This window comes from Coloeus monedula, assembly GCF_965178545.1.
Source record: "Coloeus monedula genome assembly, chromosome: 18".
Classification (NCBI taxonomy): Eukaryota; Metazoa; Chordata; class Aves; order Passeriformes; family Corvidae; genus Coloeus; species Coloeus monedula.
Window position 1 is genome coordinate 13,224,335 of NC_138798.1, and position 24,609 is coordinate 13,248,943.

At 53.1% G+C, this 24,609-nt stretch overlaps 1 protein-coding gene across 5 annotated transcripts in view; it reads right to left on the reverse strand.

The window, feature by feature from the left end:
- The window catches only part of OSBP2 (oxysterol binding protein 2), a 96,316-nt gene that overhangs the window by 47,781 nt on the left and 23,926 nt on the right, over window positions 1–24,609 (reverse strand). For 4 of the 5 annotated variants that reach the window (XM_082293108.1, XM_082293107.1, XM_082293110.1 and 1 more), the window contains one exon: window positions 20,383–20,591. The exons of the other annotated variant lie outside the window; for it this stretch is intronic. In XM_082293108.1, coding sequence (XP_082149234.1) covers window positions 20,383–20,591 — 209 coding nt within the window. The remainder of the gene's footprint in view (window positions 1–20,382; window positions 20,592–24,609) is intronic. 5 annotated transcript variants of the gene reach the window in all.

A 24,609-nucleotide genomic window follows, 5' to 3' on the forward strand; every position in this document is an offset into this window, starting at 1 on the left:
GGACACCTTCCACTGTCCCAGGCTGCTCCAAGCCCCAATGTCCAGCCTGGCCTTGGACACTGCCAGGGATCCAGGGGCAGCCACAGCTGCTCTGGGCACCCTGTGCCAGGGCCTGCCCACCCTCCCAGGGAACAATTCCTTCCCAATATCCCATTTATCCCTGCCCTCTGGCAGAGGGAAGCCATTCCCCCTTGTCCTGCCGTTAACCCAAACTACATCAAAGAAGCAACATTTGGATTTGACCACCACAAGGCCGAGGTGTGAATCACCCGGTGCTCCCAGCTCCCTGCAGGCATCACCCTCGGAGCACCGCAGGGATGGAAATGAAACACGGGATGAGATGAGCTGCCAGTGCCCAGGATCAGGGGAGCTGTCTCTGGTCTGGAAGGAAAGCAAAGAACATCCTGCAAATCCTCATTTCTCACCACCAGCCCTCGCTGCGGGACACCGCATTTTGCTCGGCCCCTCCACTGATGACTCATGGAATGGGTTGGGTTGGGAATGACCTTAAAGCTCATCCCATTCCACCCCTACCATGGGCAGGGACACCTTCCACTGTCCCAGGTTGCTCCAAGCCCCCATGTCCAGCCTGGCCTGGAACACTTCCATGAATTGTTGTGCTGCCATGAAGCAACACAAAATTGAACTGAAAGGCAAGACTCACCCCTAGCCCATGCTGCTTCATCCCACTCAGGAAAAAACACCAAAACAGGCATTTCTGCCCCAAAGCAGTGCAGATTTGGGAAGAGCATCCTTTGCCCCATAAAGGACAGTGCTCCTGCACACCCAGCACTGAGCTCTACTGGGAAACACCTGGAACAACGCAGGGAGCAGTAAGAGATGGGACATTTTAGTGCACACCTTAAATCACAGCTCAGTGTTCCTGGAGAACATCTCTGCCTCTCACACGGCGTGGGCAGGGAGCAGCGCAGGACCGACACAGCAACGCTCTCATTCCATCTCAACTCCAAAGGAATCTGGCTTACAACTAAAAAAATACATCCTGACACCAACACAGGGACTGATTTACCCATGACAAACAGACCCACACCCTGTGCAACGAAAGGTGCCCGAACAGAACAAATCACCAGCAAATTTAACTTTCTTTTTTGTATTAAAACTGAGTAAATCTGAGTCAATCTGGATTTTTTAAACACCTGATAAAGCAGGACGAGCCCCACACTTTGTCCATCTCCAACCAAACCCTGCAGGTCTGTAGCAGTGATGCCTGCAGGGCAGATTCCACACGTGCATTCCTAATACTCCTCGGTGTGGGGTCAAGCACCCCCTCCCCACCCCGGGCAGACACCCCACTAGAGCAGCCCCTCCATCGCTCCCCAGCACACAGGGAAGCCCCGGGGATCCATCCGGAACGCCGGGAAGGCCACTAACCCTTGTGGAATTTATTCAGACAGGCAGCGTTGCAGAAGGAGCGGAGGGATCCTGTCTCCCAGCAGCCCCTACCCTTCATCCCCACCGCGGGATCGCTCTCGCCGAGGCTGCCTCCTACATGGCTGGGAGCTTTAGGATGGAGCAAAACCCACAGGAATGAAGAGAGAAAGGCACAGGGAAATGTCCTTATTCCAGTGCCACATTTCCCATCATCCATCCCCGGCACATGCTGCTAGCAGGGCACTACGGCTCCATCATCAAACCAGCCTCGTACCAGCATGCACCACGGAGCAGCCCTTAACTCCATCCCTGCCGGAAAACCGTCTCATCCTGCCAAAAAGAAACGGGATAGAGAACGCCACCAGCAGCCCCGTCCCGCGGAGGTTCGGATGGGCCGGCTCCGGAGCGGTGCTGTTGGATATCCAGCCCCAAACCCCAAACGGATGCTGATTTTGGGGAGGGAGGGGGAGATTTGGAAGCTTGTCCCTTTAAATGCTGCTGGAGGTTATTTTTAGGACATTGGCTTAAAATAAAGATCAGAGTTTCCTTTTTTTTTTAGTCAGAAAGTCCATTATCCATTTTACTCACTCGGCCACATTTCACATCCCAACAGCTCCGTAACAAACCCCCACGGAGGCTCCTCCAGCCCTGGCCCTCCTGAGATCCATTTTCTCGCCCCTCCATTCTGAAACCATTGGATTTTCCCAGCCTTAATTTTCCCAGTCTCGAGGGAATGAGTAATTCCAGAGGAAAAATGCGGCATAAATCCCAATCCAATGTGAGCCCAGCAGCTGCAGCTGGGAGCTGCTGCGTGTATGCAGCGGGATCCAGAGCACGGAGTGGGAATTGGGAATCTCCAGGACCCACATGGATTAACAGTTTGCATTTGATCATTTTTTTCCCACTCCAGATGGATTACAAGGATTTTACAACAAGATGGAAAGGTTTCTATTCCAGCTTTTAAGTTGGAGCTACTCTCTGTGGACACATTTAAGTACAGAGGCAGGGACTGTGCAAGAATTCCGGGTGGAAAAAGGAGAAATTCAGGAAGATCACACTATCTTTACACTGTGCGTTCAAGACAGGGAAACTAATGCTGGCAGTGCACATACACACACAGATTCTATGAAATTATTTGCATATTTATTATGGTTTGGGTAAGAACCAGCAGTTTTTAATGGGAAAACGACCACCACAAGAAATTGGATTTTGAATTGGAGAGGAGGGGGAGGTCTTGATGGGATTTAGCTCAAAACAAGCATTTCCAGCTCTGCTATCAGATCCAAGGACCTGCTGGAGGCAGGATGTGGGTTTGGACACTGAGACCAGAGCCAATATCTATCCAGGGCTGTACACACACACATTTATATTCTGTGTCATATCCTCATCCCAGCCCCTGTGGGTGCCTATGATCAGCAGGGATGGAGGAGACACAACTCAGCCCCACTCCTGCTCCAGGAACTCAAGGCAGGATCATGGGAAACAGAACTAAATCCTCACCCATCAGGATAATATTCCCAAACCGCCACAGCTCTGCATCTTTTCTGCCAGCTGCCCCCAAACTCCTGCTGCCAATATTGAAGTCACACCCCCAGTCACTCATCTGAACATTTGGAAATCAGTCCTGAAGTTCCCTGTTTACCAACAAATTGCAGGTTTATTCCTGGATTGAGCTCATTCTGCTCCAAAGCAAGAGTTACCCGTCCCAGGAACAGCAGAAGGTGCCTGGGAAAGGCTCCCTGCCCTGCTGCTCTCTATCAGGATGAGCTTTCTCCCTTCTTGCCACGGGAAATGCTGGAACCGTGATGTTACTTCTTGCTGAGCAACTGAAACTCAGGAGGTGACTCAGGTGGGAACAGGAATGAGGGTATGGAACACCCAGGGCTGGATGAGGGGCCTGGGAAAGGCTGGGATAAACACAATGAATGAGGGCAAGCAGGAGGAGACCATCCATCTCCCCATGGCACACACAGCGTCCCACAACACACTCCCAGATCACGGATCTCGCAGCAACACCACACCATTCACCTTCCAGAAACTGTATCAAATTTAAAAAGCCATTTAAAAATGCAACTTCTACCTGCCAAATATTTTGCCTGAAAGAAAACAAGGGTAGGTCAGAGGATGGCTGCAGTCTGGGTTTAGTCCGACTTCTCTTCCAAGTCTGATGAAATGCCAAACTAAACTGGAGAACTTCAAGAATTCTGTTTTCCTATTCCTGAGCGTTCCCAACAACACTCCCAGCTCCCGCTGCTGCACTCTCCAGCCTGACATCTCCTTTATCATTATCCAGTTAATCTTGAAAACATCCATAATTCCTAATTTTCCAGCATCTTTACAGCTCTGCTACATCCACCTCCCAAACCAACTGATAAAAACATCAGGTGATTGTTACAAAGCCCTGCCAGGATTAGTGAGGCCAAACCACCTCAAACTCCAGCTCATCCATTAAAATCGATTGGAAACGCTTTATTTGGAGCAGTTACAATAACTTCTCCCTGGTTCAGAGGTTCCCTGCACTGGGTAGAATTGTGGAATGGGTTGGGTGGGAAGGGATCTTAAATCCCATCTCGTTCCAGCCCCATGGGGTTGCTCCAAGCCCCATCCAGCCTGAGCACGGGGCAGGGTGGGAGGAAGGGCTGCCCCACACCAGGACCCTCTGGAGACCCCTCACATATGGGAACACCCATCACTTTATCCATTTATAATCAGTTCAAGTGTCTGACCAACTCCAGGGGCTCTCCCAAACCCTTCCAAACCCACTGCACACCCGGAAGGAGCCCGGCCCCACACGCTGCACCCAGAAAGCTCAGCCCAGCTCCTGCCTCTCCCAGGCTGGATTTAGGGAATTACATACTGCGTTTCCCACAGCACCTCTTCCTTATCCAGCGCTCCGGAGGGGAAGCAGGGACGGGGGGTGTGGGATCAGCGCCGGACGGCCCCGAGCCCAGGCCAGCCTTCCCCCGGGATGCTCTCCGCAGGCTCCATATCCTCATTTCTTCCCTTCCCCTCTCCGCAGCTCTCATTCCCCGTGCTCAGGGCTGGGAGTGCCTCCTCCTCCTCCTTCTCTTCCTCCTCCTCTTCCTCTTCCTCCTCCTCCTCCTCCCTCTCCTGCACCTCACTCACAGCAGCTGTGCTGCCTCAGCACATGGAAAATGGGCTCAGATAAAACAGAAACTCGGGAAATCTCACCTTTTACAAGTTTCCAGTGGAAAAGCCCCAAACCAGCCCCTTTTTGGGGTCTCTTCTGAGCACAGCAGGGCAGAGCTGCATGTCAAGGGTGACACACAGACATTCCTTGCTCAATTTCAAGTCCTTGCTTCAAATCTTATGATAAAAAAACACCTAAAAATAATTCTGGGGACTTGTGCCTGCACTGAAATACCTTATAATATACTAAATACAAGATATTAAATATAATAATTTACTGTATATAATCTAATACTGCCTTGAAATACTCTTTCCAGAAATGCCCAGATATTCCAAAATAAAGCAGCTGCGCTGATTCCAGGTGTTCCTGCTTTAGGATTCGTGTGTTTTGTAGGCAGGGAGTTATTCCCAACTCTCAATTGATCTCCCTGCTCCAACTGCAGGGATTGCCTCTGCCCCCTGCAGACACAACGGAGAAGTGGCCACTTCCCTCTGCAAAAACCTTCAGTGCATTGGAAAACACTCAACACATCTTCATCCTCTGCTGCTTTTGGGGTATTTAATAAAATTTGATTCTTTCAGGTTTTTTCTAAAGGGGTGGGTGTCCCTCAGCTCCCCGAATTCCTGCTATTTAAAGTATGGTGCCCAAAAAAAACCCACATAAATTCACCTACACAGGAGTGAAGTGAACATGTCTTAAATATCATGGAATCATGGAATGGTTTGGGTGGGAAGGGACCTTAAAGCCCATCCAGTTCCTCCCCCTGCCGTGGGCAGGGACACCTTCCACTGTCCCAGGCTGCTCCAAACCCCACCCAACTTGGCCTTGGACACTGCCAGGGATCCTGGGGAATCCACAAACTTCCTGGACAACCTGTGCCAGGACCTCTTCTCCAACCCTTCCTGCTCGTCTCCTCCCTCCCAGGAAAAGCCAATCTCCCCATGCCTACATCGTCAGAAAACTCTTAGGACTTTCAAAAGGAAACATATTCAGCACTTTAAACCTTCTCCAGCCAGGGAGAGAACGTTGGATCTTCTCTGTTGCTCTGAGTCAATCTAAGAAAGAATTATTTACATAGTAAAAAGTAAAGAAAAAACCCAACCAAGTTATAGTGCGGGGTTTTCCTTCCTGACTGAGAAGGATTCCAGTCCCCGGATATCACCAGGAAACACCACTGTACATCCTGAGCAGTTCAAGCCCCTTCTTGCCATCTCCAGGCTGCAAACCTCAACCCAGGAACGCCCAGAATCCAACCTGGTCCAAGCCCAGCCACCAAGGTTGTCTCCAGGGGAACAGATCCCTGAAGGCTCTTCAGCAGCTCTGCCCAACAACTGGCTTTTTCTTTACAGTTTGCTCCTGACTCCATTTATTGTATTCCTCCTAAAAATGCTGCTGCAGTGGGAGAAACCCCACGTGCCCCACGTTGGTGACACTGAATCCCACAGTGTGCTATGGAAATCTGGGATTCTTCAGTTACACCATTCACCCTCGAGACAGAAATCAGTGGAATAATCAAAATATCCTTGTTCTAGTGTAAATAGGCAGCTGGAAGAGCTCACATGTGAGTTTTCCATCACACTCCAAGAGTTCTGCTCCCAGACTGCTGGAGGAACTTGGTTCACCCAGGAGCTCCATCCTGCAGCCAGGGGCTGGAGAGCGGAGGCAGAACCTGGAGGGAATTTGAGGTTTTTTTATTCCTTTCCTTGTTTAAAGCCAGACATTCACCCTCCAGCACATTTTCTCTGCACTGCTTACTGACAAGATGCCAAGGAGGGAAAGGGAGCAGGAAAATGCTCCTCTGGGTCAGGCTCCCCAGGGCAGAGAAGGAAGGGAGAGGCCACTTGAGCTGCCTTAAAATGACAGGGAAGAGAGGTGAGAGGTGGGTTAGCTGGGAGCTGAGGCAGGGAGATGCAGTCCCACTGGAAAGGGAATTGCTGGTTCTGTGGAGTCACAACACCAGCAAAACCACCCTGCTCCAGAGGCAGTCCCACAGGCAGAGACAGAGATCCCGACGCTCTCCACGGAGCCCATCATTCCCTGCAGTCTGCAGGAATTACGTTCAGGCAGGAGACCTCTTCCAATGCTCCCCACACAGCACCCAGGAAACTGCGTGCCCCGGGATGGCAGCACCCCTGCTCCATCCCTGGATCCCTCCTCCAGCAGGGAATCCTGCCAGGAACAAGCACACCCTGCACCATTTCTGGGAAGAGGGGAACGGTGCTGCTGGCTGTGCTCAGGGGCTGGCTGCGGGTCACAGCTCCGAACCTGGCAGCACTGGGAGCACCAACCTCCCCAGAACCACACAATCCCAGGATCACTGAGGCTGGAAAATCCTTCCAAGGCCATTGAGTCCAAGCTGTGCCTGATGCTCACCTTGTCCCCAGCCCAGAGCTCTGAGTGCCACATCCAGGCCTTCCCTGGACACTCCAGGGATGGGGACTCCAAACCTCCCTGGGCAGCCCCTTCCAATATTTAACAATGCTTTCCATGGAGAAATTTTTCCTGATGTCCAAGCTGAACTTCCTCTTCATAAATCAACCTCCATGGCTGGAAAAGCTCCTCCTACAGCATCCAGGACCTTGTTTAAAAAGGATTAACAGCTTTTCTGTCCCTCCATCCTCTCCCAAGTCAGAGTCAGCACCTTACACCACCAGATCCTTCTTGCTGCTGCTGTCTGCATCCAAGGGCTCTGCACAGCTCTTCCTCCCTCCATCCTGTCAGGAGCTGAGGGATCACAGTGCCGCTGTTGCCACTGTGCTCCTAAATCTAACACCCACCAGACCCTTCAGTGAGGTTCTGGCAGCACTTTAAGCTCCTATCAGCACATTTGGGGGAAAATCCCAAATTGGGTGTTTGTCATCCTGTCATGCTTTCAGTCCTCCTTTTGTTTTCCCTTCCCTTGCCCAGCTTTAACTGTAAATGAATATTTGAGTTCCTCGTGAATGAGTTACTGCCGGAGGGAGAGCTGCTCCCTGAGGAGATTCATTTAAAATGGGAAACACTCCTAAGAGCTGAATTTTTAGTTGAAGCTACAAATCTAATAACTGAGGTCAAAACTCCCTGGTTATCCATCTCCAGGAGCAGCATCCCTGCCAACATGATGTTATTACAGCACCACGAGAAGTCATTTTCCATGGAAAAAGGCAGGCTCTGGTGCTGCATCCATCCTCGGAGAAGTGGCTCTGCGCTAAGTTTGTGTCTTGCATCCGGCACGGCCTCCTGGAGGAAGCTGGAGCTGGATCCCTGCTCACACTTATCCCAGGACAGGGCTCCTGCAGAAGAGGCTGCTGAGCCCACCCAGGGGAACCAAATGTCCTCAGCCCAGCAGGACCAAGACCTCCAGCAGACCTCCCAGCAGGAGCAGCATTCCATGAATCCCACCCCTCACCGACGGAGCCAATGGAGCAGGCTCCAAGTTATTACACAACAGAGATTTTCGTCAAATAAATTAAAAAGCTGAGCAGAAAAAAAGCGGCATTATATCCTCTGCAAGTGGATCTTCACTCCCTAGAGTGACAATTTTAGCTTAAAGACTCCAAAAACTCCACAATAATTATAAATTTCCCAGGTGGGCCGGGGGAAATGCCCCAAAGGAGCCTCTGCTGGCATCAGATTCCAGCGCTGAGAGGAGCCAAGGTGCTGCAGGAGCACAGGCACCACAAGGTGCCAGCACAGCCCAGCTGGGTGAGCCACTTCCAGCCTGGAGTGCCGGTGCAGGGGGAATTTGGGGGTCCCCACATGCTGTGAGCGGCCTGAGGGCTCTGCCTGGGGCTGGGAAAGGGGCTGGAATGCTGGGAGAGGAGGAGCAGCCCTGACTCTCCTGCCGCACTGGAGTGTCCGAGCAGGGTCTGGCTGGCAAATCCCGCTTTTCCAAGACATCCATTAAAGGCCAGTTGTAAAGTCAAGCACAGGCAGCAAATAATCCCGGTGCCTTCAAGGCCGGGCTCTCCACAAGGACAGGGCTTACGCAAGAGCTGGGAAACCTCGCAGCAAACTGAGCTGCACGGGCAGCCAGGAATCCATGGAAGCAGTGTGCCAGGAGAGGGCAACCTGCTCCTGCTGCATCGCCTGGGACGGGAGCTGGGAGCAAAGCAGCAAGGCTGGAAAGTGCCCGGCAGGAAAGGCCCTGGGGGTGCTGGTCACAGCAGCTGGACATGAGCCCCGATGTGCCCAGGTGGGCAAGAGGCCGAGGGCACCTGGGCTGTGGCAGCCCTGGGGTGGCAGCAGGAGCAGGGCAGGGCCCGTCCCCTGTGCTGGCACTGCTGGGGCACCTCCAGTGCTGGGGCAGCTCTGGGACCCTCCTGACAAGAGAGACCTGGAGGGGCTGGAGCGTGTCCAGGGAAGGGAACGGAGCTGGGAAGGGGCTGGAGCCCCAGGAGCGGCTGAGGGAGCTGGGAAAGGGGCTCAGCCTGGAGCAAAGGAGGCTCAGGGGGGACCTTGTGGCTCTGCACAAGTCCCTGACAGGAGGGGGCAGCCGGGGGGGTCGGGCTCTGCTGGCAGGGAACAGGGACAGGAGAGAGGGAACGGCCTCAGGCTGGGCTGGGGAGGGGCAGGTCGGATGTTGGGAACATTTCTCCATGGGCAGGGCTGTCCAGCCCTGGCACAGCTGCCCAGGGCAGTGCTGGAGTCCCCATCTCTGCAGGGATTTAACAGCCACGTGGATGTGGCACTGGGGGATGTGGATTAGTGGCAGCCTTGGCAGTGCTGGGGAATGGAGGGATTCGGGTGATCTTGGAGAGCTTTCCCAAGCCGAAGAATTCTGTGATTCTGTGAGTGCAGCATGCTCAGATATCCCATGTACCTTGTCCAGAGGGATGTCAGAAACCCCATGGGGACAGAAGCCACCCGTGGCTCTACAGGTACTCTGTTCCCTCAAGCTGTGAGATGCAGCAATTCCCTGATCCCTGAGTAACAAATGAACATCCAACCCAAATTCCTTTATGTGCAGGGGCAACCCTGAGGGACTCTCTGTGCCCTGCCAGGGTTGCACAGAGCTGTGGTATCCCACCACCAGCCCAAATCCCATTTTCCCTTCTGCGGCCAGGAGCAGGAGCTGTTTGGCTTCAAGAGACACAAACACCACAAGGTTTCCCGCCCGTCCCTCATTCCTCTGTGTCCAGCAGCTCTGCCACCTCCCCCTCTGCCCCAGCCCAACCCTCTAGAGATGCCAGACCCATTGAAGGATCAGTTTTCACCCAGTGACTCATTTTTAATTAGCAAGAACTGTTATTGTTTCCAGAGCTCAAACTGGATTTACCTCCAACAGCCTTTTTCTGTGCCAGGTAAAGAAAAAAGCCCGTGGGAATTTAAATGACTGACAATAACAGTGAGATACTGAACTGATTCCCTGAGCTGGGAAGCTGCCCCTTGGTGCTCCCAATTGTATGAAAATCCCTGTTGTGCTGCTAAACACGGCATTAAAAACTACTTAAAGCTGGAACTGGCCTTAAAAATCAGTAACAAGAGTCTGTTCCCAGCACTGAGAGGGAGCTCAGGGCACAAGAGCCGGGGTGAGCAGGACCTGCTGCGGGGCTTTGTCCCCTTCTGCAGCCACATCTCCATGAGGACACCACACCCTCTCACCCTCCCGGGAATCCTCTGTGCTGGAATTGTTCATCCCAAGGGCAGGGACACCTCCCACTGTCCCAGGCTGCTCCAAGCCCCAATGTCCAGCCTGGCCTTGGACACTGCCAGGGATCCAGGGGCAGCCACAGCTGCTCTGGGCACCCTGTGCCAGGGCCTGCCCACCCTCCCAGGGAACAATTCCTTCCCAATATCCCATCCAGCCCTGCCCTCTGGCACTGGGAAGCCATTCCCCCTTGTCCCTCCAGCCCTTATCCAAATTCCATCTTTCTGGTAGGCTCCCCTCAGGTACTCTCATCCTTTGGTTCTCCCAGTGGATAAAGTTTTGCCTTATCTGTGTGTCCACTCCCTTTTCATGTGTCGTTTCTCCAGAAACCTGGGAATCTAAGTTTGGGAATAAGGTTTTCCAGCATATAAATACGATCCATGTTCCCATTTTAGACAGCACTAGAAGTGCTTGAAAGTTTTGATATTATTTTTAGCACAAATATTTTTGAAAGTCTTCCCGAGCTAAACCTGGTGTGTCACTGGTACTTAGGGAAACCACATTTTTTTGCCTGTTGTGAAAAAGAACAACTTTGTAGTATATAAAAGTGTTTTCTTGCTCAAAGCCTTGGCACCAAGGGTGAGTCTCTCTTGGGTCCCTGCCAGGCAAGCACTGTGTATTCCCTGAGATCTTAAAAATCCCCCTTCCTGCGTGGGTGCAGAAGTGGGAAGGATGATCCTTGTTGTTCCTTCCCTGCTGCACTTGCTAATATTAACTGGGTTTGTCATTTTGGGAACTTTTAGCTGGAGTTGGGATGAACTCAGTGCAGATGGTCCCTCCTTGCTGGGCACCAGCCGGGCACTGGGAATTGGAATGCTCTGCCTGCTTGGGATATAGGTGTCCCTGCCTTTGGGGCAAGACGAGCTTCAAGGTCCCTTCAACCCCAATCCATTCCATGATTCTATGACCCTGCAAAGGCTGTTCCAACCCCTTTGGCTGGAAATCACAAAGTGCCACTTGCAATTCCCCAAGGGAAATAATTAGCCCCGAGTTAAGGTGAAATGCAGGTACAGCTGCCCAGGGGTCACTGGTTTGGGCTTTGCAGCCTTGCCAAGTGACCTTAGGAAATTCTTTTGTCAAAAAGATGTGTGGAAGGGAGGAGATCATGTGGAAGCAACAAAAAAAAAAAGGCACTGAGAATTAGAGAAAGGAAACACTGATTTCTAAACAGCTGGAAAACATGGAATGATGGAAATCCCCTTACTCAGGCCACGCACTCACAGTATTTGCCCAGGGCACAGGGGGAAAGAGCCATAAATAATGAAATGAGGGGAAAAAAACAGATTTAAAGAAACACAGGAGATGAGCATGGGAAAAACACAAACCAGTAACACCATCCACAGCATTGCAGGAAACAAGAATGGATTTGTGGTACCTACAAACACGGCACAGCAGAGACCATTCTGCCCTGGTATTTATCCATTTACCAATTTATAACCAGTTTTGCCCTGCTATTTATCAGCTCTAGCAGTAGCACAATCCTCACCATAGGAATTTATCTCTCTCCCTCCCATTTTTGCTGGAGAAGAATCTGCTCTCCACCTTGCGATGGGGTGAAGTGAGCCCAATGTCTACAACAGGATCCTTTAGCCCTCGGGTTTTGCCCACCCTCCCAGCTCCCACAGGCACCAGGCAGGATTGAGCAAGGACCCAGAAAAGATTTCTCCTCCCTGTATTCCTGCACCAAACTCCTTCTGCATCAGCTCAGCCAAAAAAGAGCCCTTTCTTTCACCACAGCTGTCCCAGGTCACCCTGGTGAGGAAAGAAGGGGCCTGGTGTGCCAGCAGAGTTTGGAGAATCATGGAATCACTCAGGTTGGAAAAGCCCACTGAGATCATCGAGTCCAACTGTTCCCCAGCACTGCCAAGGCCACCCACGTCCCCAAGTGCCACATCCACGCAGCTGTTAAATCCCCCCAGGGATGGGGACTCCACCATCTGGGCAGCACATTCCAATGCCTGACCACCCTTTCCATGAAGGAATTTTCCTCAATATCCAATCTAAACCTCCCCCAGAATCCTCGTGCTGCACATCCCACCCCCCCTCCTGCTGCAGGAGCGTTTTCCCCGAGCTCCGGCGTGGGCACAGAGCCTCCTGCCCACCCCTGCTCGGCTCCTGCTGCTCCAGCCCTTCCCAGAGCCTCGCCCCCACCACTCCTCTGCTCTGTCACGTTCCCATATTTATTTCCAGGGCGTTAATGCTGCAGCTTCACCTGGAATGCTGAAAACACAGGAGCCCAAGAAGCTCCATGGAGAAACCACCACAGGACCTGGCTCGCCACACACAACTGAATACCAACCCTGCTGAGGGATTTCAGCAGCCCTAAAACATTCCAAGAGACTGCCAAGAGGGTGGAAGGACAGGGGGACTGCTCGGAGAGAGGAGCACCAGGATTCCCTGGGCAGTGGCACAGGGCAGGGGAGGCAGGGGGATGTGCCTGTGCTCTTGGGCAGGGGTAAGAGCAGCACAGGAGAGCAGCAGGAGCTGTGACATCAATTCCCATCCCACTTCTGAATCACAGAATCCCAGAATGGTATGGGCAGGAAGGGACTTTAAAGCTCATCCCATCCCACCCCTGCCATGGGCAGGGACACCTTCCACTGTCCCAGGCTGCTCCAAGCCCCAGTGTCCAACCTGGCCTTGGGCACTGCCAGGGCTCCAGGGGCAGCCCCAGCTGCTCTGGGCACCCTGTGCCAGGGCCTCCCCACCTTCCCAGGCAACAATTCCTTCCCAATATCCCATCCATCCCTGCCCTCTGGCAGTGGGAAGCCATTCTTCCTCATCCTGTCACAGAAACATGGACTGGTTTGGGTTGGAAGGGACCTTAAAGCTCATCTTGTGCCAACCCCTGCCCTGGGCAGGGGCAGCTTCCACTGGACCATGGACACCAGCCACGGCTCCTTCACTCACTCCAGAGGATGAGGCAGGAGCAGCAGGAATGGCCTAAATACTGCTGGCTGCTCTGAGCTCCTGCTGGAACGTTTAATTCATGCTGTTATGTAAGTACTGTTTTCTGGGTTCCTTCGCTGGGAATGATTATCACGGATTACATCTGCAAAACAACAAGAGGGAACATGGTGTGGTACCTGGGAATCACGGGAAGAGAGGCACCACAGAGAGGAGGGAAGCACAGCTCTGGGGTTACTCCATCCCCACGTGCAAGTGGAGTGGAAAACAGCAGCAAGGGAATTAAAAACAGGTTAGAAAAAAACAAGGCGGGGGAGAGAGGGGAGGGAAGTGGTTCCTGGCTTGTGAAATTAAAAAATCTAAAGATTCCTCTCCTCCTCCTCCTCGTGTTTGCACCGCCAGGCAGCAGCCAGGAGAAGGGAGCAGTTGGAGGCTGTGTAGATAAGAGAACCCTACACTGGTTTGGGGTGGAAAGGGACCTTAAAGCTCATCCAGTCCCACCCCCTGCCATGGGCAGAGACACCTCCCACTGTCCCAGGCTGCTCCAAGCCCCGTCCAACCTGTCCCTGGACACTTCCAGGCATGGGGCAGCCACAGCTTCTCTGGGCACCCTGTGCCAGGGCCTCAGCACACTTACAGGGAGGAATTTCTTCCCAGTATCCCATCTAACCCGTCACTCCAGGCCCTTTGTTCACAGTCCCTCTCCCTGGCACAGGTTCCCATGGATCCAGCCTGTCCAGATCCCTCTGCAAACCCTTCCTGCCCTCCAGCATCCCCTTGGCTGTGGCAGGAGGAGCTGAAGTGGTGGCTGCAGGTGGACCAACCCATCCCAATCCAATGGGAAACTGGGGAGCCAGCTGCAGGAGGGAACAGAAGAGAGTGAAGAAGGCACTGAGAGGAGACAGGAATCATCAGGAGTGGGAAATCCAAGCACACAACTCCATCAGCAGCACTCTCAATTCTATTTCCCACGACAGCAGCTCCTGGCATAGTTAACAACAGCCTGGGAAAATCCAGAGTCCAAGGATAAAAAGACAATTAGAAGAGCAAGGTGACAGCGCTGGCAGCCGGTGCCTCCAGGCACGAGCCCTCCAGCACAGGGAAAACAGCTCACAGTGCCGGGGAGACTCACAGGGAGGAGGGGAGAAGGGAATGCTGCTGTCAAAGAGCTGGGAATAGCAGGACTGGTACAGCCAGCCATGAGCTGGGACAACAATGACATGGATTGTCCCGTCCTGCCACAACCCCAGCACAGCCACAAGCCAAGGCCACCTGGCCAGGAGCTTCTGTGAGGCCAGGGGGGAGCACAAGGGGATAATTCATGGGGTGGGACAGGGAAGGTGCCAGATGCTTTGCAGTGTCACAGGCCCAAGTCAAAATGGCTTTTGCAAACAAAAAAAAACTTTTTCCTTTGCCTTGGAAAAAGGACAAAAGCCAGCTAAAATGAGCAGAGCAACAAAAGTGACATTATCAGTGGAGTGATTAAAGGGAAAGCTGAGGAATAATTAATTATGGCTATTTTTTAATGCTGCTATAAGTGCTGGACCTGGGATGCTGAAGGGGAACTCCTGCTGGGTTGAGCTGCCCCTTGCCCACCCCACCCCTGCAGTGGGATCCCTACAGCTCCAGTGTCCCTCTCCAGAGCTGGATTCTCCCTTTCCACTCTGCTGCAACAGGAACTCACCCCAGGACCACAGCAGAGGGATCAGAACAACCAACCCTCCTCCTTCCCCTGCTTGGAGCTCCCACCCTCCTGCAGTCCACAGAAAGCCCCCAAAAGCAATTGCTCTCTGTTTTCCAAGAAGAAAACAACGGATTAAGTCAGGAAGAATAACCAGGTAACCCAAGCAGTCAAACCCCATTATCCCAGATCCCTGACCCACACCACAGGGTGTTGGTTTCAGAGTCAATCCTCCCCGGGATGGTCGCACAAGGTCAGCCCAAACACCCAGGAAATTCCATCTCTTCCCCAGCAAGCAAACTGCAGCTGGTGTTTTGGAAACAGGATACTGGGACAGGGCACAGGCAGTGGTTCCTCTGGGCACTGATCCTTCACTTTCGGAGCTGTGCTGCCTGAGGAGCCCCCAGGTCACGCTGCATACACAGACAGTTACAGCTTGTACCCCAAGGGATGACACTGTGCCCAAATCTGTTGAGTCTCCCTGGATTTTCTGGCTCCTGGAAGCAAGTGCCACCATTTAATTGGGTGTTCTACAAAATATTAATTATTCCTGCTCCATTTAAACCTATGACCTGTTAATCCCCTCCTTCTTCTTGCTATAAGCACTTGTCCCCAACTTTTTCCTAGACTCAGTCACAGAATTGCTGAGGTTGGAAAAGACCTTTAAGATCAAGTCCAACCATCAATCCAGCACTGCCAGGGCTGGCAATCTACCACTGACCCCTGTCCCCAAGTGCCACATCCACAGGGCTGTTAAATCCCCCCAGGGATGGGGACTCCAGCACTGCCCTGGGCAGCTGTGCCAGGGCTGGACAGCCCTGCCCATGAAGAAATGTTCCCAACATCCGACCTGCCCCTCCCCAGCCCAGCCTGAGGCCGTTCCCTCTCCTCCTGTCCCTGTTCCCTGCGAGCAGGGCCCGACCCCCCCGGCTGCCCCCTCCTGTCAGGGACTTGTGCAGAGCCACAAGGTCCCCCCTGAGCCTCCTTTGCTCCAGCCTGAGCCCCTTTCCCAGCTCCCTCAGCCACTCCTGGGGCTGCAGCACATTTTCTGCACCACTGACCATCACCATGTGGCACCGTCAGCTGTCCTTCTCCCATGAAGTATTTCCTTTCCATCATCCTCCTTCCCTTGTTGGAGAAGGTTTTGTTTCTCTGGTTAATCTTGTGCCTGTTTGGTTGTTTGGGTTTTCAGGGCACCTCCAGGGAAAAGATCACAGCAGCACTGGGAGCAAACCTGCATTCCCTCTTTTCCACTCTGATTATCAACTCCCAGTTTTTCTGTTGCACTGACTCCAGCCTCAGCCAAAGGAACCAGACACCTCTGAGAGTGGCTGGCAGGTGGGTTGTTCTTGGCACAGACACCAGCACTGACCTCTCCAGTGAACTCCTGGATTTCAGCACCATGAACACCAAAATCACCTTCTGTCAGCCTGCAATCTGCTCTGACCAGGCGAGCACTGGAATCACAACACAGCTCTCACCCCCTCTCCTCCCAGGAATCCCCGAGCAGGGAGCCAAAAGGAGTCACTAACTCCCTTTGCAAGCAGCCCAAGTCCATTTTGGGGAGTTTTCCTGGAGCTTAAAACACCAGGGACAGATTTCCACCCTTCCTTTGCACACTTTTCCAAAGATCCCCTTATCACAGAGCCAAGAAAACAATCCTCATCTATTCAGCACTCATACAATTCCTGGATGTCATGATACTGCTCTAAAAAGAAAGGATAGTTTTATATCTATTTTTATATTTGTTTAAAGAAAATCCACCAACCACAGTCACCACATACCGAGGGTGAATACAGAAATCTGATTTTCAGGCCAGGTAACAGCACAAGGCCACACCCAGCACTGATAAAAGCAGGTGATGGAACTGGATGAGGAGAAATCGAGTTTACTACAACTTTACCAACACTTTGCAATCCCACCTAAAAACAGGAATGCCAGGTTTGGCTGAGCTGAGTCTGGTCTGGGACTGTCCTGTGCTCCTGCCACACTCTGCAGTGTTTTAGAGGAATTAAGCACACGTGGTAACTGAGGAGAGAGCTAAGCCAGCAGCTCGGCTCCGCTCTCACTTTCTGCCGCTAATCCGCCCGGAATCCCCGGGCAGGTTTCTCCCTGGGAAGCAGGATGAGGACAGGGAGCTCAGGTCACATCTCTCAGTACCAACATCCCAGGTCACAGCTTGTTACCAAAATATTCCTGCCTGCACAGTGGGCAGAGGGGAAACCAGAGCTCCCTCACACACAGACCAGCAAAGTCTCCCATCCCATACCTGGTCTGGGAACAGGTTTTGCTGTTAAAAACAGACCTGAAGAGCAGTCCTGTGAAATGGCCCCTGGGGGTGCACAGCTCCAGCCAGCAGCCAAGTTAAAAACACTTCCACAGCTGTTTAATTCAGGAGAACTCCTGGGGGAAAGACCCTTTTCATCCACCCCAAAATGGTGACCCAGCAGTGAAGATATGTGCAGTGTTATCCCCATTTACCAGTCCTTTTACCCATCAAATTTCCCATCGAATCTCAAACACCCTGACAGCACGGAGGGATCACTGATTCCTGCAGAAACAGCAAATGGAGAATCCCAGCTCAGGCTCCAGCAGGTTTCTGGGTGACTCGAGGCTGAGCAGTGCAGTTGACGCAACAGAAGGATGGGAACATCCAGGGGGGTGGAAAGCTGGAGAGGGGCCAGGAGAACCCCACAAGGTTCAACAAGTCCAAATGCCAGGTCCTGCATGCTGATCAGGGCAATCCCAGCCATGAGCACAGACTGGGAGCAGAACTCCTTGAGAGCAGCCCTGGGGACAAGGACTTCGAGGCTGATGGCTGAGGGGTGGCCATGCCCCAGCTCTGAAAGTCCCTAAGCCCTGGGCTGATCCTTCAGCGTGGGCAGCAGGGGAGGAGGGATTCTGCCCCTCTGCCCTGCTCAGGTGAGACCCCACCTGCAGAGCTGCCCCAGCCCTGGGGCCCAGCACAGGAAGCACCTGGAGCTGCTGGAGAGAGTCCAGAGGAGGCCACAGAGATGCTCTGAGGGCTGGAGCCCCTCTGCTCTGGAGCCAGGCTGGGAGAGCTGGGGGTGCTCACCTGGAGAGGAGAAGGCTCCAGGGAGACCTCAGAGCCCCTTCCAGGGCCTAAAGGGGCTCCAGGAGAGCTGGAGAGGGACTGGGGACAAGGCATGGAGGGACAGGACACAGGGAATGGCTTCCCACTGCCAGAGGGCAGGGATGCATGAGATATTGGGAAGAAACTCCTGCCAGTGAGGGTGGGGAGGCCCTGACCACTGCAGCAGGCAGGGCAGCAGGCAGTGTCCATGAGCAGAGATGGCCATAAGAATGATCCTTGTGTCCTCTCCCAGAAGGACAGGCAGCATCAGACATAAACCTGCTCCTCTGCCCACCTCACCTGCCCTCTGTAACCCTCTTCCCACCTTCCAGCCTCCCAGAGCCACGGATGCTCCTCCTTGAGGGCACAAATCCATCCAGGTGCTCACCACCCTTTGCACCTACTGGAGCCCACCTGGGCTCCCAGAGCAGCCTGGGGAACACACAGGTTTTGGGGATCACTCAGGATACGAGGAGGCAACTCAAACAATTCCACACATGAGCATACTTGAAAGGCTGGGGACTTCTACAGCAAATCCAGAACCTCTCCTCTTTACTTGTAAACATCCACCCCAGTGCTCACAGGGGCACAACTGGAGGAATTCTATTTTGATTCAAGCCAAACAGCCAAACCTTACACACAGCCACCCTTTACTATAATTTAAAGATCTCTAATTGGGACAAACCATCAGCCAGGTGAACATCAAGGCATAAAATAATTCACTGATGTGCTCAGCTATACCTCCACAGCACAAGGATTCAGCACCCATTTACAGGGTCTTATCCTCTCTGATCAGATCAGGAAAGCCTGGAAAAGCAGGAGTGTGGCATGGATCTTCTCTCCCATCAGCTCCGTGGCCTGGATCAGAGCTGAGTCAGCACAGCCACGGCAGCAGCACTGCCCTCACCCCGGAGCCTGCTGGAGCCAGGGCTGGGAGCTCGGCGCAGCCGCAGCCTCAGGACAGCCAGGCTCTGCATTTGCTGTTTCTATGGGAAGACACAAACCCAAAGAGCTGTGCCTGACTCGGGAGGCAGCGTGGCTGACAGCCCCCCACAGCCGCTCCACACTGACCCAGCGCTGCCACAGCCCCACGGCCCCAAAGGGAAGGTAAAGCCACACATCCCCTCTCCAGGAGATCCTTTCTCACACACCCCCCTTTCCAGGAGATCCTTCTCCACACACCCCCCTTTCCAGGAGATCCTTCTCCACACACCCTCCTCTCCAGGAGATCCTTCTCCACACACCCCCCTTTCCAGGAGATCCTTTCCCACACACCCACCCAGCTGAAGGACTTGACAGCCCCCATAGCCAGCTCACTGCAGCCGGGACCAGCACAGTGTCCCACCCTGCCTGGCTAAACAAGCATGCCCAGAAAGTTCCACCTTCTCCTGGGTCAGCTGGGCTCCCTGTCAGTACGTGCATATTCCAGAGATGGAATTTTAAGGAACAGAGAGTTCACAGCACTTAGAATCACAGAGTGGTTTGGGTTGGATGGGACTTTGAAGTATCATCTAGTTCAACCTCTCTATCCCCTCCAAGCCCCACTCAACCTGGCCTTGGACACTGTCAGGGATCCAGGGGCAGCCACAGCTGCTCTGGGCACCCTGTGCCAGGGCCTGCCCACCCTCCCAGAGAACAATTCCTTCCCAATATCCCATCCAGCCCTGCCCTCTGGCAGTGGGAAGTCACTCCCTGTGTCCTGTCCCTCCAGGCCCTTGTCCCAAGTCCCTCTCCAGCTCTCTTGAAGCTCCTTCAGGCACTGGAAGGGGCTTTAAGGTCTCCCTGGAGCCTTCTCTTTTCCATTTCTGATGTTTGTTTACTGCAGCTTGAAGCTGTGCTTGCTTGTGGAAGAAAACCCAATGTTAATCCCAGAAGAGTTATAAACATTGAAATACAGAATCACAGAATCACTGAAATATTTCTAAAACATTCTGTTTGTCAAGCCTCTCACTGACCCATTACAGAGCAGGAACAATGTCACTCTGGGGAGGAGCTGTGGAGCAGGCACAGGGCTCTGACAGCTTTACAAAGTGTAGCTGTCCCAAAACTACTCCAACAAACACCACAACAAAGGGGCAGAAGGAGCAACGCACACAGAGAGAAACAGCTCAACTAAATATCTGTGTCATTCGTCCACCAAACCTCCCCAAGCTATGGAACACCACCCATGTGGTGTTCCCAGGCCTCTGAGCACGGCGTTTGCAGCATTCCCAGCACGAAGTCTTCAGGAGAAAGACACATCATCCTGCCCTCCAGAAGCAGCACCATCAGCCCATTGTTACTGGCTCTCCACAATTTACAGCCATTCCCACGGCTTTAAAGACCTGCTCAGAGCTGCCCAGGCAGCTGAGATGACAATGGGTGCAGCAGGGCTGTGTCCAACCCTTTGTGTTCCTGGGAGACCATCAGCAACTTCTAGCTATGCATGAAACCATATCTGGGTGGGTTCTGCACCATTTAACAGGCACAGAGGAGTGGCTGCCCAGGAGGAACTGGGAGCCTCTGGCTGCACATCAGGTGCCCCGTACCTGACTGGTTGTTCCGCATGCGGATGGCCTTGGCCTTGGCCAGCTCCAGGGCCGTGACCCAGCGCTGCCTCTCCACCTCCGAGTTGGCCTTCAGGTGGTAGGTCCTGCCCCCGTTGGACAGCACGATGTTGCACGAGTCCTCGGTGTCGATGTGGGCCGTGGACAGGTTGATGGTGCCCCGGCACGTGTGGGCCATCTCCGCCTGTGTCCTGCACGGGAACAGAGGGACAAGCAAGTGTCAGTGCCCCTGTACCTGACCCCAAAACACCTCCCAGGCACCCTCCTGCACAGCACAGACCTGTGGAGACATCCTGAGCTGGCAGTACTCACGCCCAAATCACTAAAGCTGAACAAGGTCCTCAAACGGAGAAACAAGGCCAGGCTGAGGTGTTTAGATGGAGCTTGTTCCCTTGGAGGAGCAACACCCCATCATTCCTTACACATTCACATCCCACTGTGTCCACTGCTTCTGGCTGCTCTAAAAGCAAAGTTACCAACTACACACCACTGGCTCTCTTCTCTCATCTCATTTCCAGTGCTGCTTTTCTCCCTTCTCCCAGCTGCCCCACCTCCAGAATCCAGCATTTTGTGGCTCTTTATACCGTCTCCCTTCTATCAGTGTTTTTTTCTAAGTGTGCTTACACCTCCCATGTCCCAGCCCTGGGGTGGCAGCAGGAGCAGGGCAGGGCCCATCCCCTGTGCTGGCACTGCTGGGGCACCTCCAGTGCTGGGGCAGCTCTGGGACCCTCCTGACAAGAGAGACCTGGAGGGGCTGGAGCGTGTCCAGGGAAGGGAACGGAGCTGGGAAGGGGCTGGAGCCCCAGGAGCGGCTGAGGGAGCTGGGAAAGGGGCTCAGCCTGGAGCAAAGGAGGCTCAGGGGGGACCTTGTGGCTCTGCACAAGTCCCTGACAGGAGGGGGCAGCCGGGGGGGTCGGGCTCTGCTGGCAGGGAACAGGGACAGGAGGAGAGGGAACGGCCTCAGGCTGGGCTGGGGAGGGGCAGGTCGGATGTTGGGAACATTTCTTCATGGAAAGGGTGGTCAAGCATTGGAACAGACTGCCCACGGCAGTGCTGGAGTTCCCATCCTGGAAGTGTTCAAAAAAATGTGTTGATGTGGCACTTGGGGACAGGGGTCAGTGGTGGCCTTGGCAGTGCTGGGTTAATGGTTGACCTCAGTGATCTCAGAGGGCTTTTCCAACCTCCATGACTCAAGTTCCTTAAGAACATCACAGCACGGGAGTCTGCTGGTGTGCTGAGAGAGGTTTTACAGGCACAGCCTAGAGCTGCTCTCAGAAAGTGTTGGTGATCAAGTTCATTATGGGATGGAGATATGGTCCCTCCCCGGGAAGAATGGGCAGCAATCCAGGGATACCCACTGCCAACCTGTTTCCTGAGGTTGCTTGTTACACAGAAGGAAGCCACTCTGCCTGACCATGAACTCAAATCCCCAAAGCCCCCAAACATCTCAAGGACATCTCTCACCTGCTCAACCCTGACACTGCTTTGTGGGACAGATTCATCCCAGAGCCACATCCAAGCTCAACATGCGGACATGAAATCCTCCTGGTGCCTCCTAAAGACTTACAGTTCGTGTCTCTCAGCACCACAGGGTAAGTTCAGACCCAGTGCACAGCGTGGTTACACTTTTTGCGGGGGGGGTGGGGGGGGGTGAGTTGGCCTCAGAGGAATCAAGTCCCAATTTTCATTCCCAAGTCATCCTTTCATGCTGCAGCACATGCTGTGTTCCCAGGAGGGATCCCTTCCCATCTTGACAGAGCTGCTAAAATCAACGTCTCTTCTCCACACAGCGAAGGTCTCCAAGGTGACTGCACTAAATCAACTGCAGACGTTCCAACAGCCTCGCTCTCCCACCCAAGGGGACTGGGATGCTGCTCTCCGAGCTCCCTTCCCATGCCAATCTGCATGGGAAATCAATTCCTATCAATCAGCACCCACATACAAGGCAGGCACCTGACCCAGCCTGGAGCCAACTGCAATCTCCCATGTCCAAACACAGGCAAAGAAGCAGAGGTGCCCTTCAGAGCCCTCCTGGCCAGCTGCATCTGCTTATTCACCGCTCGCACTCGGCTCTTGCATAAGGTGATCCCGACAGATTTCCCGGTTCTCCCCTTCCCGCAGTAATGGACAGCACCTGGCTGAGAGAGGTTAAACGTGGACATGGAGCACACAGAGGTGGAGGCAGCTGAGCCTCCGGGATTTTTTAGCTCTGCGAGGGAGCAAAAACTGCCGGGATTCGCCCTCGGAAAGCCAGAATTAGAGCTGTGCATGGGAGGCTGGGGGGGAATGACAGCCTTGGAGAGAGTCCTGGCCAGGACACACCAAAAAGAAAAAATATCCCAAAATACCACAGGGAGGACTAAAGCACCCACCCACCCAGCCAGGGGACAGCGAACATCATCATATCAACATCAATATATCCCTTCTCCCAGCAGCAAGATCCCCAAAGCACCAGGACATGCTCCATGGAAGCCTGGAGTGATCAGCCCAAGGCAACACTGTCCAGCCCGGGCACCTGGCTCCAGACAGAGCAGGCCAGGAATCATGGACAGATGTCATGGATTCTCCCCAAAATCAGGCTTGTGGCAAGACCAGGGTTGTTATGGATGTGCTAAGATCATCAGAGAGGAGATTCCTTACTCTAAAACCATGGATATCCTTTACCACGATGCCAGCAAGACCCTATTTCAGCTGTTGAACTTCTTCTGGATGCACAGGTCCCAATTCCCACATGGATTTTGTCCAAGCCAGCAGATGTTGCTGCTCTGAATATACATTTTCCTTTTTTATTTCAACACAGTCATAGAAATTTCAGACTGGTGAAAATTCTGGCATCACCATCACCCACCCTACCCACCAGCCCAGCACAGCTCTTGTATCCCAGCCCCTCACAATGACAGATTTTGCAAAAATCTTCAAAGATTTTCTTTTTAAAATATTATTTATAGCATTTCTCCCTTTTTTTTAAACTGAAAAAGCTGCTTCAGCTCCTTAACACCACAAATCTAAACACAGAGAGCTTGACAAGACAATTTACAGTATCAGTTCCTTAAAAGGGCTTCAGTCTAAAACTCCTGGAGTCTGAATTTCAGTGACTTGGATTCTGCAGCCTGACAGAGCAGCTACACGCTGCAGTGCCATAAAAGAGCAGCAAATTATAAGTTAAAGACCTGCTTCCCAGTTCTGAAGGGACACTTGAGCTCCAGGAGGCTGCTCAGCATGCCAGGGCTGTGCAGGAGAAAGATGCTCCCGATTTTTAACAACTGTACCAAATCTCCCTGGATATAAACAACAAATCTCCCTGTAAGGGGTCACAGGACAGGTTTATCTACAGAGCAAAGAGAAGAAGGTGAAAAAAGGAGATAATAAAATGGTTTTTGTCTGCCAGCTCCACAGCTGTGGTTTTGGTGATATCCCACCAGCCAGAGATTGAGCTCTGGATGCTGGGAAGATGCTGCTTATACAGAATTTGTAATTATAACCGTGTGGCTCTGCTGGAAGTTAATACTGGACACAGCAAGGAATGAACAACCCCAGCTCACACTCTGCTCCCAACACTTAACAAGCACAAGGGATGACCACGGAATTTCTCTTCAAGTTTCCTTTCCACCAGCAAGGCTCCACACCATTCTGGGTAGTCTTGTCCCTCCTAAAACCCAACTTCTTGTCTAACAGCTCCAACAGGATCAGGCAGAGGAACCCAGCAGGGAACCGAGGCTGTCCCTGCATCCCAGGCACAGCAGAATTCCAGCCTCAGCAGCCACAGGAGGTCAGGGAGCTCCCAGCAGCCCTGGGACCAGAGCGTTCCTGCAATCCTGGCAGCTCAACAGCTGCCCTCGTTCAGCAGGGCGGGTGTGACACCTGGAGGGACCTTGTAGCCTTCTGTCCCGGCTTCCCAAGGGTGCCAGCAACACTTGGGGTGGTGAGGGACAGGTCTCCAAACTGGATTATCCACCTAAACCCCAGCAGGGAGCTACACAAGCACCGAGCTGAGGCTTCCCTTCAAAGCTGGCAAGGCCAGTTTCCAGTATCAGCCCTGTTCTAAGGCACCTCCACAGGGAAATCCAAACACAGTTTGAGTTATATCCCGAAATACACTCACGCTCTCGTCCTACAGATTTCCCTGATTATCTCAAAACCATTGCTCTGCTATCAGCCTCAGAAACCAGCACACCTGATTCTACATCACAGAATTATGGAATGGGTTGG